Source organism: Eumetopias jubatus, unplaced genomic scaffold (genome assembly GCF_037043125.1).
Source record: "Eumetopias jubatus isolate StellerSeaLion01/CBP00866 unplaced genomic scaffold, mEumJub1_p1.0 scaffold_8, whole genome shotgun sequence".
Classification (NCBI taxonomy): domain Eukaryota; kingdom Metazoa; phylum Chordata; class Mammalia; order Carnivora; family Otariidae; genus Eumetopias; species Eumetopias jubatus.
Window position 1 is genome coordinate 46,564,329 of NW_028274814.1, and position 19,123 is coordinate 46,583,451.

The following is a 19,123-nucleotide window of genomic DNA, read 5'->3' on the forward strand; positions in this document are numbered from 1 at the left end:
TCTACCCCTGCTCCTTCCCTCTCCTTCCTACTCCTTACCCTTCCTCTGCTTGACCCAGCAGCCTTCAGGTATGGAAACCCAGATGTTTGCGTACTCCTGTATGTGTATATGTGTGTGTGCTGGAGGTGGAAGGATGGGGAGTATTACAGATAGGAATTAGGCCTGAAATACAGGTCTAATTAAAAGAAAGCATTAGATCCAGAAACATCTGGGTCCAACAACAAGGAGACAGCAGATTCCTATGCAACAGCTGGTGGAATTTGGGAGGGAGCAGAAGAGAGAGAGAGATAATGGGGACAGAGAGACTGTGGCGAGGGCTTAAATGCCTTTTTCAGTAATTTCCCTTCATTCATTGGAATCCAGTAAGTTCTAGGCTAGCAAACATTTGGTATGAGGCATAGGGCATGAAGAAGAAGCAGTTCCAGAGAGCTGGGGAAGAAGAAAGGAAAGTGTGTATGTGTGTGTGTGTGTGTTGAGAGAGAGAGAGAGAGAGAGAGAGAGAGAGAGAGAGATCTTAACCTCCTTGCAGGGCTAAGCTGCAGGGCTCCACTTCCTATATGCAGCTCAGATCCTTCCTGTCCACCCAGTAGTCTCCTGGAGGAGAGCTCATTATTAATCCTAGAGCATCTCAAGGTAATATAAGGAATTGACATCCTGAGATAACCTGGTACAAAAATCAAATTCTAACTTGTCAATGTAAATAACATATACAAAGATAATACATCCTAGTTAGGTTTTTATTTATTTATTAATTAATTATTTATTTATTTTAAAGATTTTATTTATTTGACAGAGAGAGCACACAAGCAGAGGGAGAGGGAGAAGCAGGCTCCCCGATGAGTAGGGAGCCTGATGTGGGGACTTGATCCCAGGACCTGAGCCAAAGGCAGACACTTAACCAACTGAGCCACCCAGGCATCCCCCTAGTTAGGTTTTTAGTGCTAATTTCATGTTGATTTTTGTGTGTTGATATTGTTTTATGTATTCTCTTTTGGGTAGAATTAAGTCATAGAGAACAGTTTATTAAGAATTAAACTATAACTTGCCATTTGCAACGACATGGATGGAACTGGAGGGTATTATGCTAAGCGAAATAAGTTAATCAGAGAAAGGCAATTATATGATCTCACTGATATGTGGAATTTGAGAAACAAGGCAGTGGATCATAGGGGAAGAGAGGAATAAATGAAACAAGATGCAACCAGAGAGGGAGACAAACCATAAGAGACTCTTAATCTCAGGAAACAAACTGAGGGTTTGCTGGAGCAGAGGGGGGTGGGGGGGTGGCTGGGTGATAGACGTTGGGGAAGGTATGTGTTGTGGTGAGTGCTGTGAATTGTGCAAGACTGTTGAATCACAGACCTGTACCCCTGAAACAAATAATACATTATATGTTAATAACAAAAAAAAAGAGGGGCGCCTGGGTGTCTCAGATGGTTAAGGGTCTGCCTTCGGCTCAGGTCATGCTCCCGGGGTCCTGGGATCGAGTCCTGCATCGGGCTCCCTGTTCCTTGGGAGCCTGTCTCTCCCTCTGCCCCTCTCTCTCTCTCTCTGTCTTTCATGAATAAATAAATGAAATCTTTAAAAAAAAAGAGAGAAGGATAAGGAAGAAAAAAAAGCATTAAACTATATTATAATAACATTGTATGGTGACACATGTTAACTACTTTTGTAGCATTGCATACCCAGAGTTGTCCAATCACTGTGTTCTACATCCGAAACTAATGTAACATTCTGTGTCAACTACACTTCAATTAAAAAAAAGATTTCAATTATATTAACATTCTTTGGGGAAATTCAGAGAGGTAACTACTCTAAAACTGATGAGGAGAACATTGTATAACTTGTATAACTTAAATTGTATAACTTCCTATTTTAAGAAAAGATTAAAGCATCTAGATTTCTTGTTTTCTGTCAAAAAAGGAATGCTCATTCCTTTGAAATTCTGCATAGAATCTAATTCCAAATCAGTCTGTTCCCGTGACTTCCTTTTCTTTTGTGCCTTCCCTCAACTAGATGGTAGAACGCATTGGGTCTATCCATTAGATATGTGAGATCTTGGTTTTGTGGCATCTGATAATAATAGCCTTGCTTTCTGGACCCTTTGCAGCAACTCCTATTCTCACTCTGATATATATCTGCATCTGAAGTCTTGAGCTGACTGAAGTCAATAGCAGAAAAGAGCAAAGAGCTTGAAACATTGCAGGGCAAATACTGATAAACAGAGTAGTGAGTCATAAAGCAAGACTGCCACAGAGAAGTGTGATGTAGCAGCTATTATAAATGAGGCGGTGTGATAATAAGAAGGGGGGAGGAAAAGCCCTAAGGCCCAGAATATCTGGGACTTAGGGATGTTTCTGTTTTTCAGCGCTCCCCCCGAAGGAATGGAGTGGTATTAGAGGGCTTTTTGTCTGTCTTTCTTTACTTTCCCTGAGTCCTGCCTCTGCCGTTAAGCCGAACAGAGTTAGATTGGCTACATTTCCAAAACCAGTTCATTTTCTCATAATTCCCCTTGGTTCAAGGCTGTGCAAGAGAAGGTAGAATGCCCCTGAGAGATTTAATAGCAATCAGATGAGTTTTGCTTCTGACATTCCTGTGGAATCTTGCTCGAGTCTCTGGTCTAATTCTATTTCTTGCTCCCAGCTTTGGTCAGATTCTATAGAACCAGCTTGACTTCTGTCTGATCTGCTGAGCCTCCTGTTTTAGCGCTGTTATTCTTTTGTTCTCAAGGCAAGATTTATATACTACTTTAAGGTATGCTTGATACTTCTGGTATCATACTTAGGACGAAACAGCTACCAGAAGAGCACATGGGTCCATTAAAATGGAAGGTTTTCAAATTGGCATTCCACTGGTGGAGAATACTACTAGCGAATTAGTTTGCTATATGCCAGAGGCTGCAAAGGTATGGGAAAGTATCTCTCTCCTGCTGTTAAATAGTTATGTCAGTAGGCTATATAAATATAGCCCACTTCTATCTTTGATCAGTTACAGCAAAGTATATATAATAGGAAACTAGTATATATTGAGCACCTACCATGTGCCAGGTATTCTATGTATATTATTCTCAATCTTCACAGCACATCCTACAAAATTGAGTTCAACATCTGCATTTACTGAGGAGTCAATAGTTAATGAACAAGAGTTAGTGAACAAGTGCAGGGTTACAAATCTGGCAGAGCTAGACATTTTTTTTATTCAAAGCCAGATTTTAAACTGTCCATCAGCCAGCCTTTTAAAGTCACGTACAGAAATATTGTATTTGATGGCTTCCAGACCCATCTTGGGCATGCTGAAAAATGAAATAACTTTTCCTATTAATTGTCTGCTGTGCCTTTTCTATTCATGTTTAAAAAATCATTTGAAGTTGAAATCTGGAATGTACATTATAGGACTCTTGGGATTTAAATATATTTAAAGTAGTGAGATGCTCACTTACTATCTTTTTTCTATCTTGGCCTTAAATAGTTATTTTATTTTTGAGAAAATAATATACAAAATGGAAATTGAATCACTCAGTTATTTCTTCAGTTTTCAGTTTATGTTATGGCATCGACTTTGTTGTTTTTCTTGCTCTTTGAATTTATCTTTAGATCCTTAGGTATATTCAAGTTCTTGATTTTTGTTGTCATGTTTTTCCGCTAGATTCAGTTCACTTAGGATGTTAGCATTTGCTTTTAGGTTTTCTTTTTTTCTTTTAGCTCCCACTCTCTGCCCGGCTCACAGGAACCAGGGCCCTTGCCGCTCCCACACTTCTGTTAGCATTTGTTATAGTTGTTGGTATGTTATTTTAAAACGCATGTTGACCAGAAAGTTCCCTGTGGAAATACTTTGGTTTCTTTAAATCGATCCTGCTGCTTCTCACCCTGTGACATCTTTCTTCCTCATTATCATAATGTGAGATTATATCATCAGGCTCTTGTTTTAACAACCTCTCATTCAGCCTTAATGCTCTTTCCCTATCAGAGTTTATGACTTTGGGATTGTCCCTGTCTTCCTCCTGAACTTTTGATATTGGCTTTTCTTGTTTTTAGGATTTACATCTAAATATACTCAGGGCTTCCGTCTTTGGATACTACAACACAAACACTGTGGTAATGTGCTCACTTTCCCCCATATTTTAAAGTAACAGAAAGGGCTTTTTTTGGTTTCTTTCAGACAGTCACCAGTTGGTTTTTACTCCCTTGCTTACTAGCTATGTGAACTTGAGAAATTTTCTCTACCTCTTTGACTCTCAATTTCCTCAGGCATAAAGTAGAGAAAATTCTTTCCAGAATTATTATGATATTAAGTGAGAAAATCTGTGTGGAATTTCCTTTAACATAGTAGGAATCACTTAATATTAGTTTTCCTTCTTTTCCACTTTAGTTCTCGTTGTCGCTCAAAATAAAGCCTGGAGTCAAAATAACTTGCTTTCTCCCAAGACGTGAAATTTCAATAAATATGTATCACAAAATAAATTATGACTTGTTGAACTACGTATTTTTGTTATGAGGAAATCTGAAATATGTTAGAAGATTCAAAGAAATGCCTGCAAACACAGGGTGATGGTAGGAGAACTATTTTACTCTGGAGATGCTTATAGTCTGATAATGTCTGTGTTTTTGTCACCCTTCCCTCATAAACGGAACAAGTGGCAGCTGTGACCTTCACACCAAAAGTGTAGGTGTGGTAGATAGGTTAAGATATCTCTATCTTTTTTTGTTGTTGTTAACATTTTACAAAATTGTGGTAAAATACATGCATAACATAAAATTTACCATTTGAACCATTTTCAAGTGTACAGTTAAGTGGCATTAAGTACGGTCACATTGTCGTTCAACCATCACCACTGTTCATCTCCAGAACTTTTTCATCATCCGAAACCAAAACTCTGTACCCATTAAACACTAACTCCCCATTCCCCCTTTCCCTCAACCCCTGGTAAGCACCGTTCTACTTTTTGTGTCTCTGAATTTGCCTGTTATGTCCTTTTGTATCTGGCTTATTTCACTTAGCATGTTTTCAAGGTCCATTCATGCTGAGGCATGTATCAGAATTTCATTTCTTTCTATGGCTGAGTAATATTCAATTATATGGATATACCGCATTTTGTTTATTCATTCATCTGTCAGTGGACAGTCTCACTGTCTTTTAAAGAGAGTGCTTTAAAAAAAATAAAGAGAATGCTCTGGTTTACACAGCAAGTCTTTTTTTTTTTTTAAGATTTTATTTATTTATTTGAGAGAGACAGAGAGAGAGCACAAGCAGGGGGAGCTGCAGGCAGAGGGAGAGGGAGAAGCAGGCTTCCCGCTGAACAGGGAGACCGATGCAGGACTCGATCCCAGGACCCTGGGATCATCACCTGAGCTGCAGGCAGATGCTTAACCAGCTGAGCCACCCAGACACCCCTACACAGCAAGTCTTAATTGACTTTTAGTATTGTGTACATACACAAAATTATAAGGAACATTCATATCAATATGAAACTCTAGTAATGTGTAGTTTGTCAGATTTTCCTTTGATATCTCTTAATGTATCTGCATGTTTTTATATGATACTAATTGCTGTTGTAGACTATAAGGCATCTGAAAGTCTGGAAACATAGGAGAAACCTATTTTTAAATAGTATGTTAGTTACATTTTCAAGTAATATGCTCAATATGTTGTTATTAGACCTCTAGATATGTTTTTAGGCAAAACTCCTTTAAATTTAAAGCAATAGATCCAGTTGATTTTAGATATTATGGGTGATCTGTATTGTGCTTTTTTTTCCAAATTAATAACTACATCCATTGCTTAAAATACCTTACCTGAAAAGGTGTCCAGAGATTGAAGAAAAAAATATTAATGGTATTATTTAAAAATATAACAGATACATTTATTTAAAACAGATATATATGTTTAAAAATATATTTATCCTATGTTTCTAGATTTTTTGGACACCTTATGTTTATGTTCTGCTTTTATCATATAACATTATTTCATCACTGTTTTTTCCAAACATTAAATTATTTTAGGTATTTGTTTTTTAAGGTTCTGTATATTCTATTATTGCTTATCTATTTTTCATATTCTTAGACAAAATTTCACTTATTTCTAATTTTTATGCAGTTAAAGCATATTTATATGAATTATTTTTCTTGGAGTAATTTTTTAAGGATATAATTCCTAATATTAGATTAGCCTATTGAAGATATGACCAAGTAACTTTGACATATTATTAGCTTATTTCCATAAGGGTTGAAAGAACTTAGATATATCCCATAAACCATGTTAGTTTGGTATTTTAAGGAGTATGTTCTATGCCTTAATAATATTTAAGTTACAATTTTAAAATATTACTTGCAAAAGTGTGTCTGTGTGTGTATAAGGCATAAATATTGACCTTAAAAAAAAAAGAAAGAAAAATGTATCTGATTTTATCTGTTTGAGTTCTGTCTTCATTTTGCTTTTAGGTTTTGCATATTTTCTCTCTAAAATATGACCAAACATCACAAACTCTACAGTAAATATAACAAACCTGAGTCCTTTAGTTCACACCCTCTCTGTAGGACAAGGATTCTGAGGTAACACCCTTGTTTATACTTCTATGCTGCTTCTCTACGCACACACACACGCACACGCACACGCACGCACACACACACGCACACGCACGCACACACACTATCCATGAGTACATATAACATAGGTAATTGCAATCTGGTTTTGAGGCTTATTCCAAGTGCGCAGGTTTTCAAGTGAAAGTGGAATATAAAAGTTTGCACTCCCCAGCCTCATCAGTGAGAAGTAGTAAACTGGCCTGGTCACGTGACTCAGAATTGTGTGGGCCGAGAGTAGTAAATTAGTGCAGGGTTGGCATTTTGTATGTGGGCACTATCTAATCCCAGCTCTTCAGACTCTACCTGAGGTTTTTGAGCAAGTCTTTATTCATCTCTTTGCTTTATTAGCCATCCCTCTACCCTTGAAATAAGTGGAAGAAAGAGACTGTTTTTCTTGTCATTCCGCTGGAGAAATGAGGAAAAACTCATTTTTTCCAATTTAAATAATCCTTTAAAGCAAGTTGGTTAAGAACTGCATGAAAGGGGGGCACCTGGGTGGCTCAGTCGTTAAGTGTCTGCCTTCAGCTCAGGTCATGATCCCAGGGTCCTGGGATCGAGCCCCACATCGGGCTCCCTGCTCAGCGGGAAGCCTGCTTCTCCCTCTCCCACTCCCCCTGCTTGTGTTCCCTCTCTCGCTGTCTCTCTCTCTTTGTCAAATAAATACAATCTTAAAAAAAAGAACTGCATGAAAGGTTTCAAGCTATTCTGGAAATTAGGACATCATTTCATCTCTCTTACGCTCCTTGACTCTTCAGTTTACCTCCCTACCCCCAACATATATAAGTAAGTACTCCATGGGGGTAGAGTAAAAAGTGCAGAGAGTTTGTGTTCAAAAGGTTTTAATTTCTTGTGGCATAAGACTTGTCTTTAAATTTCTTAATTCTGTAAATATTATTAAATAATATTAGATAATTAAATTAAATCACTTCATATATTTTCCTAAGTGGTGGGGATACAACAGCAATCAAAAATTCTTGCTATTATGGTACTTACATTTTAGTTAGAGGAAAGACAGACAACAAACAAATAAATAAATATGGTGATATATGCTTTGAAGAAAATGAAACAGTATAACAGTGAATGTAGGTATTACTCTAGATTGGCCAGCAAAGGAAGGCCTCTCTAAGGAGGTAACATTTGAGCGGAGACCTAAGCCTGAATGACAGCCATGTGAAAATCTAGGGAAAGGGAAAAGCTATGTAAAGGCCCTAAAGTAAAAATGACCTTGGCATGTTAAAAGAACAGAAAGAAGGCTCGCCTGACTGGAAGCTAGTAAGTGAATAAATAGTTGGCAGGGTCTAGATCATGTAAAATCTTGTAATACGTAGTAATGATTTTGATTTTATTCTATGTGAAAGAGGAAACCATCAGAGAGCATTAATCAGGGGCACAATGTGATCTTATTTATTACTAGAAGGTAATACTATTACTAGTATCTATTATTTGCCTCGTGTAATGCAAAAGTTTAGTACCGAGAGAGAAAACTTGGATGCTTATTCAATAGGGAGACTTGGGTAAGCCCTTTCACCCAGGTGAACTTTTTTACTCCTCTGTAAAGAAGAGGATGAGAAAACTTGCATATCTTTTAGGTTTTTTTTTTTTTTAATTTCAAGTTTTTATCTAAGTTCTAGTTAGTTAGCACATATGGTAAAATTGGTTTCAGGTGTAGAATTTAGTGATTCATCACTTACATATAACACCCAGTGCTCATCAATAACAAGTGTCCTGCTAATACCCATGATCCTTTTGGCCCATCCCCCCCATCAACCCTCAGTTTATTCTGTATAGTTGAATCTCTTATGGTTTGCTTCTCTCTCTCTCTTTTTTGCTTCCCCTACGTCCATCTGTTTTGTGTCTTAAATTCCACATATGAGTGAAATCATATAGTATGTGTCTTTCTCTGACTGACTTATTTTGATTAGCATAATACCAACTAGTTCCATCCACATCCTTGCAAATGGCAAGACTTCATTCTTTTTTGATGGCCGAGTAATATTCCATTGTATGTATACACCACATCTTTATCCATTCATCAGCCGATGGACATTTGGGGCTCTTTCCATAATTTAGCTATTGTTGATAATGCTACCATAAACATCGGGGTGCCGGTGCCCCTTCGAATCAGATTTTTGTATCCTTTGGGTAGATACCTAGTAGTGCAATTGCTGGGGAATAGGGTAGTACTGTTTTTAACTTTTTGAAGAACCTCCATGCTGTTTCTCAGAGTGGCTGCACCAGTTTGCATTCCCACCAACAGTGTAAGAGGGTTCCTTATTCTCCACATCCTTGCCAACATCTGTTGTTTCCCATGTTGTTAATTTTGGCCATCTGACCAGTGTGAAGTGGTATCTCATCGTGGTTTTGATTTGTATTTCCCTGGTGATGAGTGATGTTGAACATCTTTTCGTGTGTCAGCCATCTGGATGTTCTCTTTGGAAAAATGTCTGTTCATGTCATCTGCCCATTTCTTAATTGGATTATTTGTATTTTGGGTGTTAAGTTTGATAGGTTCTTTATAGGTTTTGGATACTAATTATTTATCAGATATGTCGTTTGCAAATATCTTCTCCCATTACATTGATTGTCATTTAGTTTTATTGATTGTTTCCTTCACTGTGCAGAAGGTTTTTATCCTGATTAAGACCCAAGCATTCATTTTACCTTTGTTTCTCTTGCTTCTGGTGATGTGTCTAGTAAGAAGTTGCTACAGCTGAGGTCAAAGAGGTTGCTGCCTGTGTTCCTCTCTAGGATTTTGATGGTTTTTTGTCTCACATTTATGTCTTTCTTCCATTTTGAGTTTATTTTTGTGTATGGAGTAGGAAAGTGGTCCAGTTTCGTTCTTCTGCACGTGGCTGTCCAGTTTTCCCAACACCATTTGTTGAAGAGACTTTTTTCCATTGGATATTCTTTCCTGCTTTGTCAAAGATTAGTTGACCATAGAGTTGTGCGTCCATTTCTGGGATCTCTCTTCTGTTCCATTGATCTATGTGTCTGTTTTTGTGCCAGTACCATACTTTCTTAATGGCTACAGATTTGTAATATGGCTTGAAGTCTGGAATTGAGATGCTTCCAGCTTTGCTTTTCTTTTTCAAGACTGCTTTGGCTATTTGGTTTTTTTTGTGGTTCCATACAAATTTTAGGATTGTTTGTTCTAGCTCAGTGAAAATGCTGGTGGTATTTTGATAGGGATTGCATTGAATGTGTAGATTGCTTTGGGTAGCATAGACATTTTAACAATATTTGTTCTTCCAATCCATGAGCATGGAATGTTCTTCCATTTCTTTGTGTCCTCTTCAACTTCTTTCATAAGTGTTTATAGTTTTCAGAATACAGATCTTTTACCTCTTTGGTTAGGTTTATTCCCAGGTATCTTATGGTTTTGGTGTAATTGTAAATGGAATTGATTCCTTGATTTCTCATTCTGTTGCTTCATTATTGGTGTATAGAAATGCAACAGATTTCTGTACATTGATTTTATATTCTGTGTTTGCTAAATTTATGTATCGGTTCTAGTAATTTTTTGGTTGAGTCTTTTGGGTTTTCTACACAGAGTATCATGTGATCTGTAAATAGTGAAAGTTTGACTTCTGCCTTGCCTATTTGGATGCCTTTTATTTCTTTTTGATGTCTGATTGCTGAGGCTAGGACTTCCAGTACTATGTTAAATAATGATGGTGAGGGTGGACATCTCTGTCTTGTTCCTGACTGTAGAGGAAAAGCTCTCAGTTTTTCCCCAGTCGGGATGATATTTGCTGTGGGTCTTTCATATACGGCCTTTATGATGTTGAAGTATGTTCCATCTGTTCCTACTTTGTTAAGGGGTTTTATAAAGAACGGATGCTGTATTTTGTCAAATGCTTTTTCTGCATCTATTGAGAGGATCATATGGTTCTTATCATAGAAGATAAGACTCCTAGAAGTTCAGAAGTTTTTCTTCCATTTCTGTTTTTTGGAACAGTTTGAGAAGAATGGGTATTAACTCTTTTTTTTTTTTTAAGATTTTATTTATTTATTTGACACAGAGAGAGATACAGCGAGAGCAGGAACACAAGCAGGGGAGTGCAAGAGGGAGAAGCAGGCTTCCCGCGGAGCAGGGAGCCCATTGCGGGGCTCGATCCCAGGGCCCTGGGATCATGACCTGAGCCGAAGGCAGATGCTTAATGACTGAGCCGCCCAGGTACCCAGTATTAACTCTTTAAAAAAATGTCTGGTAGAATTCCCCTGGGAAGCCATCTGGCCCTGGACTTATGTCTGTTGGGAGATTTTTGATTACTGATTCAATTTCTTTGCTGGTTATGGTTCTATTCAAATTTGCTATTCTTCCTGTTTCAGTTTTGGTAGTTTGTATGTTTCTAGGAATTTATCCATTTCTTCCAGATTGCCCAGTTTGTTGGCATATAGCATTTCATAATATCCTCTTGTAATTATTTGTCTTTCTGTGGTGTTGATTGTGATCTCTCCTCTTTCACTCGTGATTTTATTTACTTGGGTCCTTTCTCTTTTCTTTCCTTTTATGACTGTCTTTGCTGCATCCCAGAGGTTTTGGACTATTTTCATTTTCATTTGCTTCCATGTATTTTTTGTTATTTCTTCTTTAATTTCCTGGTTAACCCATTCGTTCTTTAGTAGGATGTTCTTTAACCTCCATGTATTTGTGGTCTTTCCAAATTTTTTCTTGTGGTTGACTTCAGGTTTTATAGTGTTGTGGTCTGAAAATATGCATGGTACAATCTCAGTCTTTTTGTACTTGTTGAGGGCTGATTTATGACCCAGTATGTGATCTCTTCTGGAGAGTGTTCCATATGCATTCAAAAAAAATTTGTATTTTTTTTTTTTTTGGTGCTTTAGGATAAAATGTTGTGAATGTCTGTTAAGTCCATCCAGTCCATTGTGTCATTCAAAGCCATTGTTTCCTTGTTGATCTTCTGCTTAGATGATCTGTCCATTGCTGTAAGTGGGTTGTTAAAGTCCCCTTCTATTACTGTGTTATTATCAACGAGTTTCTTAAAAAAAATTTTTATTTATTTATTTGAGAGAGAGAGAGAGAGCACCTGAGTGAGTGCACAAGCAGGGGGAAGGGCAGAAAGAGAGGGAGAGGGGTAATCAGACTCCCTGCTGAGCAGGGAGCCCGACACAAGGCGCGGGGCTTTCCCAGGACCCTGGGATCATGACTTGAGCTGAAGGCAGACACTTAACTGATTGAGCCACCTAGATGCCCCATCAGTGAGTTTCTTTGTGTTTTTTATTAATTGATTTATATATTTGGGTTCTCCCAAGTTGGGGACATAAATATTTATAATTGTTAGATCTTCTTGTTGGATTGAGCCCTTAATTATGATATAATTCTCTTGTTACATTCTTTGGTTTAAAATCTAGTTTGTCTGATATAAGTATGGCTACTCTGGCTTTCTTTTGATTTCCATTAGCATGATAGATGGTTTTCCATGCCTGTACTTTCAATCTGGAGGTGTCTTTAAGTCTAAAATGAGTCTTTTGTAAGCAACATATAGATGGGTCTTATTTTTTTAATCCATTCTGATACCCTGTATCTTTTCACTGGAGCATTTGGTCCATTTGCATTCAGAGAAATTATGATAGATAAGAATTTAGTGCCAGTTATTACATGTAAAGTTGCTGTATCTGGAAATTTTCTGTTCCTTTCTAGTCTTTGTTGCTTTTAGTCTTTCTTTCCCACTTAAAGTGTTCCCTTTAATATTTCTTACAGGGCTGGTTTAGTGGTCATGAACTCTTTTAGCTTTTGTTTGTCTGGGAAACTCTTTATCTCTCCTTTTATTCAGAATGACAGCCTCACTGGATAAAGTATTCTTGGAGGCATATTTTTCCCATTCAGCACGTTGAATGCCACTCTCTTGTGGACTGCCAGGTTTCTGTGGAGAGAGCTACTGCTAACCTAATTTTTCTTCCCTTGTAGGTTAGGGATTTCTTTTCTCTTGCTGCTTTCAGGATTCTTTCCTTATCTCTATATTTTGCAAATTGTACTATGATATGTCTTGGTGTCCAGCTTTTGTTGAATTTGATGGGAGTTCTCTTTTCTTCCTGGATTTGGATGACTGTTTCCTTCCCCAGATTAGGGAAGTTCTCAGCTATAATTTGCTCAAATAAACTTTCTGCCCCCTTTTCCCTCTCTTCTTCTTCTGGGATTCCTATGATATGAATTTTATTATGCTTTATGGAGTCGCTGAGTTCCCTAAGTCTACATTCATGATCCAATACTTTTCTTTTCCTCTTCTCTTCAGCTTCATTATTTTCCATAATTATATCTTCCATATCACTGATTCGTTCTTCTGCTTTGTCCCTCCTTGTTGTCATTTCATCCATTCGGTTCTACATCTCAGTTATAGCATTTTTAATTTTTAAAAATACTTTTATTTATTTGACACAGAGAGAGCAACAGAGAGAAAGCACACACAAGTATGGGAAGTGGCAGACAGAGGGAGAGGAAGAAGCAGGCTCCCTGCTCAGCATGTGGGACTCGATCCCAGGACCCTGGGGTCATGACCTGAGCTGAAGGCAGATGCTTAACCAACTGGGCCATCCAGGCACCCCTCAGTTATAGCATTTTTTATTTCAGCCTGACAAGTTTTTAGTTCTTTTACCTCTGCAGGAAGGGATCTCTAGTGTCTTCTGTGCTTTTCTCAAGCCCAGCTAGTATCCTTATGATTGTTGTTTTAAGTTCTAGTTCAGGCATATTACTTACCTGTTTTGATTAATTAGTTCTCTGGTTGTCACTTCTTCCTGTTCTTTCTTTTAGGGTGAATTCCCCTATCTTGTCATTTCGGGTAGGTCAATGTTTTTGTGTGTGTGTGTGTGTGTGTGTGTGTGTGTTAGAAAAGCCTGTTATGTTTCCCGCTCCTGAGAGTAATAGCTATATTAAGAAGAGGTCCTATACTGTCCAGTGCCTGGTGCTTTAGGATGTATTTCAGAGTGTGCACTGTGCTGTTGTGTTTTGGCTGCTCTATCCCTCAGGTCAGTCCTCTGCAGAGTTTCTCTTTGCCTGCAGTGGGGAGTGTTTGGATCTTGTCCACAGTGTGGCAAGTTTTAACTAGGTGTGTTTCAGTCTGCTTGTTAAGAGGCTAGATCCTGGCGCCTGGGTGGCTCAGTTGGTTAAACGACTGCCTTCAGCTCAGGTCATGATCCTGGAGTCCTGGGATCGAGTCCCACATCGGGCTTCCTGCTCAGCAGGGAGTCTGCTTCTCCTTCTGACCCTCTTCCCTCTCGTGCTTTCTATCTCTCATTCTCTCTCTCTCTCAAATAAATAAATAAAATCTTTAAAAAAAAAAAAAAGAGGCTAGATCCTATTTCCCCTACAGTTGAAGCTTTGTAGCACTCTATAGTCAGTAGAATTGGTGTGTGTGAAGGATTTGTGCTGCTCTTCTGGGGGAGGAGCCTGCTCTGCTGGTTGTCAGGCTGACTTGCCCTAGTAAACGTGCACCTATAGGGTACAGGGGGGCAGGCCCTGCCACTGTTTAGGAAGCCCTCACAGAAGACCAGTCTCCCCTCTTGTGTTCCTGGCTTCCATCAGACCCTGCCCTCATGCTGTCCGTGGCTGAGCCATCTGCCCACCGCATGGCACAGTACTCCTGTGTTTTCAAACTCTCAGGCTCCTGGCTGGGCTTCAAAACTCCAAATTTTAGAGACCCAGAGCAGTGCAGAGTGGTGACGATCCTCCGGGGGAGGTCTTGCCATGCTGCAGTTGGTGCCCATTAGTCCCAGAAAAGCAGTGATGTGATTGCACAGTGGCTTGGAGTTTATGGTAAAGTGCAGCAAAAACTGGCACCAGGGTTTGCTGCTCTCAGCAGGTGTCTCTGTTCCTATGCTAATGACCGGGCAGCACACTGGTGCCCACCAGCTCTTTTGTCCCCTGAGGGGCCATGCCACCTCTCCCAAGAAGGGGAGCTCTCTCTTCCAGCACAACCCAGGGGATCTTCAAACTATGCTGACCGGTCCCAGGTCTCTGCCTTCCTTACCCGTAGAAGCACTGCTATGGCTGCCAGCCTCCACCAGGTGGTGGCTAATGGACTTCTGAAGCTTCAGACTTCGGGTTCCCCTGCTTGTAAAAACTTGGGATAATCAGCTGCTCTAGTTTTCCTAGTCAGTGGTTTGGGGGAAGTGTTTCTCTTGTGCAGTTCCCTATGCTGCTTCTTTCTGTCTGTCTGTCTGTCTCTCCCTCTCTCTTTCTCCTCTTTCCAAGATCAAAACACCCTCCCCTCTGCAGCACCTGTGTTTCTTTTCTCCCCAGAATCATGTCTGGGCACTTCCTATCTTCCCTGATGTGGCTATTTTTGCCCCCTAGTTCTGCACTTTGTACTCTGCCATGTGAGATCTTTCTCACCCAGCCCAGGTTTTAGGATGTCTGACCTTGGGTATAATGGGAAACAAATGTGATGTATTCACTTTAGTAGACATCCTTATTCATACATCAGCCTGTTCTGTGGCAACACTGGGACCCCAAGAAAGTAAATAATACTGGAATCTAATGTTATAATATAAGCTTAAGCTGTCTTCTTGGCATGTTTCTTCAAAGAGAATGTGGTTTCTTAGCTAAATGTGCATGTTTCTTGACACATCCTAGGAGTCTCATGATTTTTTTCAGGGCTAGATAAAGCACAATTTATTTTACTCTATCTTTTAAGTAATATGTGCACCTAATGTGGGACTCAAACTTACAACCCCAAGATCAAGGGTCTCATGCCCTACCAACTGAGCCAGCCAGGTGCCCTGAGAAAGCATAGTTTAAAGAGAGTTGGGTTGCAGAGAGATGGACTATCTCAGTAGAGGACATGCCAAGGCCTTGGGTACTAGGGCAAGACCTTGGGTTCTAGTCCAAGTCCTACCACTAAATTGTTGTGGAATAACATATGTCACTGCTCTTTTTTGAGTTTCTATTCCTCCAAATGGAAGAAGTCTACAGAGTGAGGAGAGAGATCAAAGCAAGTTCTCTGAATTTGAGAATATCATGCTCTCGTGATGACCACTGCCAGATGAAATGGCTGGTTATCTCAAAGCATTAATGCAGGAAGGAGGCTTGAGACAAATGGTCAGGAAGTACATGATCACGGGAACAAGTTATGGCCTTTTTCTTTAACATCTATCCAGTTAAACTCTAACTCAGAGAAAACCAAACCAACCAAGCAACCAAACAAAACCATTAACACACAAGATTCCTGGGAACAAAATAAAAGGAATGGAGATATAATTTGGATGCTTTCTTATTAGTTTTCCATTTTTTTTCCACAAGGGATTTGCACTGACTTTGAGGCTTAAGAATAAAGTAGATATCGAGAAGATACCAAGCAATGATCTCATTAATTATACAGACAGTATTTGCTGGGCACACAGAGACATCAGTTATCAAATGTTCACAAATGCCACTGCACATGTGTATACTTGCTCACCACTTGTAACCCAGGGGCTTTGCTGTTAAGACACATATGAATACCTCTAAATATTCATTTGTACTCTAAAACATACACAAACTGAGCTTCTTATTTTATATGTAACAGTTTCCCATCAATATGTTGGTCTTCAGACTCACAATTTTGCTCATGAAAAAACACATTACTTGTTAACATTAACGTCACATTAAAAATGCAGCATCACAAGAAAAGTCTCTGTAACAAAAGCAATTTTCAAAGCTGAGGTGATGTTTATTGTAAAGTCTATTCATTACACTAACACCAAATCCTGCAACAGAATTAATCTTCTGGGATTTAGCCTTTATTTTATTCCACTTACAGAGGCAATTACCTTAGAGTATAAACTCGTTCATTTGAATGTCAGACTCTACAGAGCATAGAATCTGTTATCTCTGTTCTAGTGGTAGCATGGGACCTATGGGTGCAGCCAACTTAACCATCTTATGTTTTTTTCCTTAAGAACTGTTTTTATTTTGGGGCACCTGGGTGGCTCAGTCGGTTAAGCGTCTGCCTTCGGCTCAGGTCATGATCCCAGGGTCCTGGGATCAAGCCCCGCATCGGGCTCTCTGCTCGGCGGGAAGCCTGCTTCTCCCTCTCCCACTCCCCCTGCTTGTGTTCCTTCTCTCGCTGTGTCTCTCTCTGTCAAATAAATAAATAAAATCTTTAAAAAAAAACCTGTTTTTATTTTGTCAAATGAAAGATTGATGAGAACTTGAAAAATGGGTGTGTAGTGGGAAAAAAACAAGTATATTTGCTACAGGCTTAATAATAACTTATATATTAAATGATAATGACAAAGACGACTGCTTCCATAGTGGTATTTAGCTTTTCTTCTGTAAAAGTTATTTGAATAACTTCAGTCTAATCAAGGAGGAAGTTATAGTGGAAGGCAGAGTATAATATTTATCTTATCTTTCATGCTATAGAATGCAATTATACACATAAAGTTCAATTCTAGGAAATGTTCCACTCTGCAGTGCATCTCTGGAATTAGAGTTTAAAAGAGAGATTAGTTATTTGGACTAGGTGGTAGTTTTAATCAGCTTGAACTGTTAACCGAAGTATCACTGGGTGGCTTAAACCACAGACATTTATGTCTTATAGTTCTGGAGGCTGGGAAGTCCAAGATTGAGGTGTTGACATTTTCAGTTTCTGGTGAGAACCTTCTTTGTGGCTTGCAGACAGCTGCCCTCTGTGTCCTCTCCTGATAGAGGGAGATTGAACTGGAGTCTCTTCTTCTTACAAGGACACTAATCCCATCATTAGTGAGGGTCTCATGACCTTGTCTAGACCTAATTACCTTCCAAAGTCTGTACCCCCAGGTACCATCATGTTAGAGGTTAGAGCTTCAATATATGAATTTTGGGGAGACATAAACATTCGGTCCATATTAATGGTAATGAGAGGGGATGTAAGGAATTTGATCATGACACTGAATCTCTTCTTCAGTTTCCTGCATTTTCTTACCTTTTCCCATCATCTTCAATCTCTCCCTTAGAGACTGCTTCAAAATTTCCTCAAAAAGGACTTTTACTGGATTGGTCTGAGGAACAATTTTGGCTGGAGGTGGGAAGATGGATCAGCCCTAAACATCTCAAGGTAAGGGGATTCAAAACAATGGGAAAAAAAGAGAAAAGGGGAAGAGAAATTATGTGACTGGGGAAATAGATCATGGATAACAGATGGAGAGGAGAGGAAAGGGTAAGGAAGGGAACTAGGGAACAGGAGAGGAAATGAATGGCGGATAAGAGCAAAAAAAAAAAAAAGACATTTTAAAGAGAGGCTAGTGAACAATTTTTATTCTGCTGTTTTGGGAGCTGAGAGAAGTGGGGCCTGAAATGGGAGAAAGAACTGCCCAGTTTTTATCCCTTCACGCCTTGCAGCTCCTTTGCTCTCATGTTACCTTAAGTGATGGACTTTTCTGATTTCTTACAGGATTCTTTCAAACAGCTTGATACAGAAGTGTGGTACCATCAGCAAAGATGGTCTCCAAGCCTCTAGCTGTGAAGTTCTTTTACAGTGGGTCTGTAAGAAGGTCAGACTTTGAGGGGTCAGATCTGTCATATGGCTTCCTAGTATGAAGGAGCAGGCCTCTGGGTGTTGGGATGGACATGAATGTGTGAATACTGAACCTTCTAGGACATGGCATGCGATGCAAGACTCTGGACTCTCTTTGAGAACATTTAGATATTATCTTAACAATTTAAAGATCAGGTCTAGGAACATTTGGGAAATAAAAATTTTTTGTAGTACTTCTCACTCTAGTGACTGAGGCTGCCTCCTTCATCCCCATTCCCACCATCTCTGTTAAAAAATGTACCTTTCCTCTATGTTATGATCTGAACTGATCTGATGAAATCCGTGCAGGTATATACTATTGCTCATGTGTTATAGGGGTTTGGTGTGTGTTAGTGGGTTGGCATGTTACTTATTCCTCATAATATATTGTTATCCTAACGGTGGCCCTTCACAGATAAAGCTGTATTCTAAAGGATAATGCAAACAGTGAGAATGTAAGTTGTAGTAAGTGGATGAGAACAGGGTAGTGCTTTCTGCTTCTCAGCTCTTCACTTAGAGACCTGGCCTTGGCTGAATTTAATTTTTCTGGGCGTGCATAGACGTGGTTGAATAAACTGATATATGATCATAGCTTTTCCATGTTGTGAATGTGTGATTTGCGGGTTAACTTCACAATAGTGGTCAATCTGAGGAAAGTTTACAAAAGCCGTTTATGTGCTTGATTCCCAGATTATTTTAGGCACGAATGCCTCAAAAATGAGAAAAACTCGATTATTTCTCTTAAGTAGGGTTTGGAGATAGAGTAGGAGGGAGTACTGAAGGGGACCACCGTTCTGTACTGTTATGATCCTGGATTATAATCTCTTAGCTTTCTCTCATAGATTTTATTTTTTTAGGAACATGAACTGTATCTTATCCACCATTGTATCCCTCACACCTAAAATAGTGCTTGTATCAGTGAATATTAAATAAATGAATGGATGAATAAAAATTTAAAAATTCTGACTCTAGTTTTTTCTGTTAGCCCATGAGTTAATTAGAGGAATTAAGGGCAAGAAACACAGTATTTTCTAATCCTTCCTAACC

General features: G+C 39.0%; 1 protein-coding gene across 2 annotated transcripts in view; it reads left to right on the forward strand.

The window, feature by feature from the left end:
• The window catches only part of KLRG1 (killer cell lectin like receptor G1), a 29,381-nt gene extending 10,345 nt beyond the window's left edge, over positions 1 to 19,036 (forward strand). For both annotated transcript variants that reach the window (XM_028119663.2, XM_028119664.2), the window contains 2 exons: positions 17,517 to 17,617; positions 17,954 to 19,036. In XM_028119663.2, the coding sequence (XP_027975464.1) occupies positions 17,517 to 17,617; positions 17,954 to 18,065 (213 nt within the window). In that variant the 3' untranslated portion in view covers positions 18,066 to 19,036. The remainder of the gene's footprint in view (positions 1 to 17,516; positions 17,618 to 17,953) is intronic.
• Positions 19,037 to 19,123: the final 87 nt, after the last annotated feature.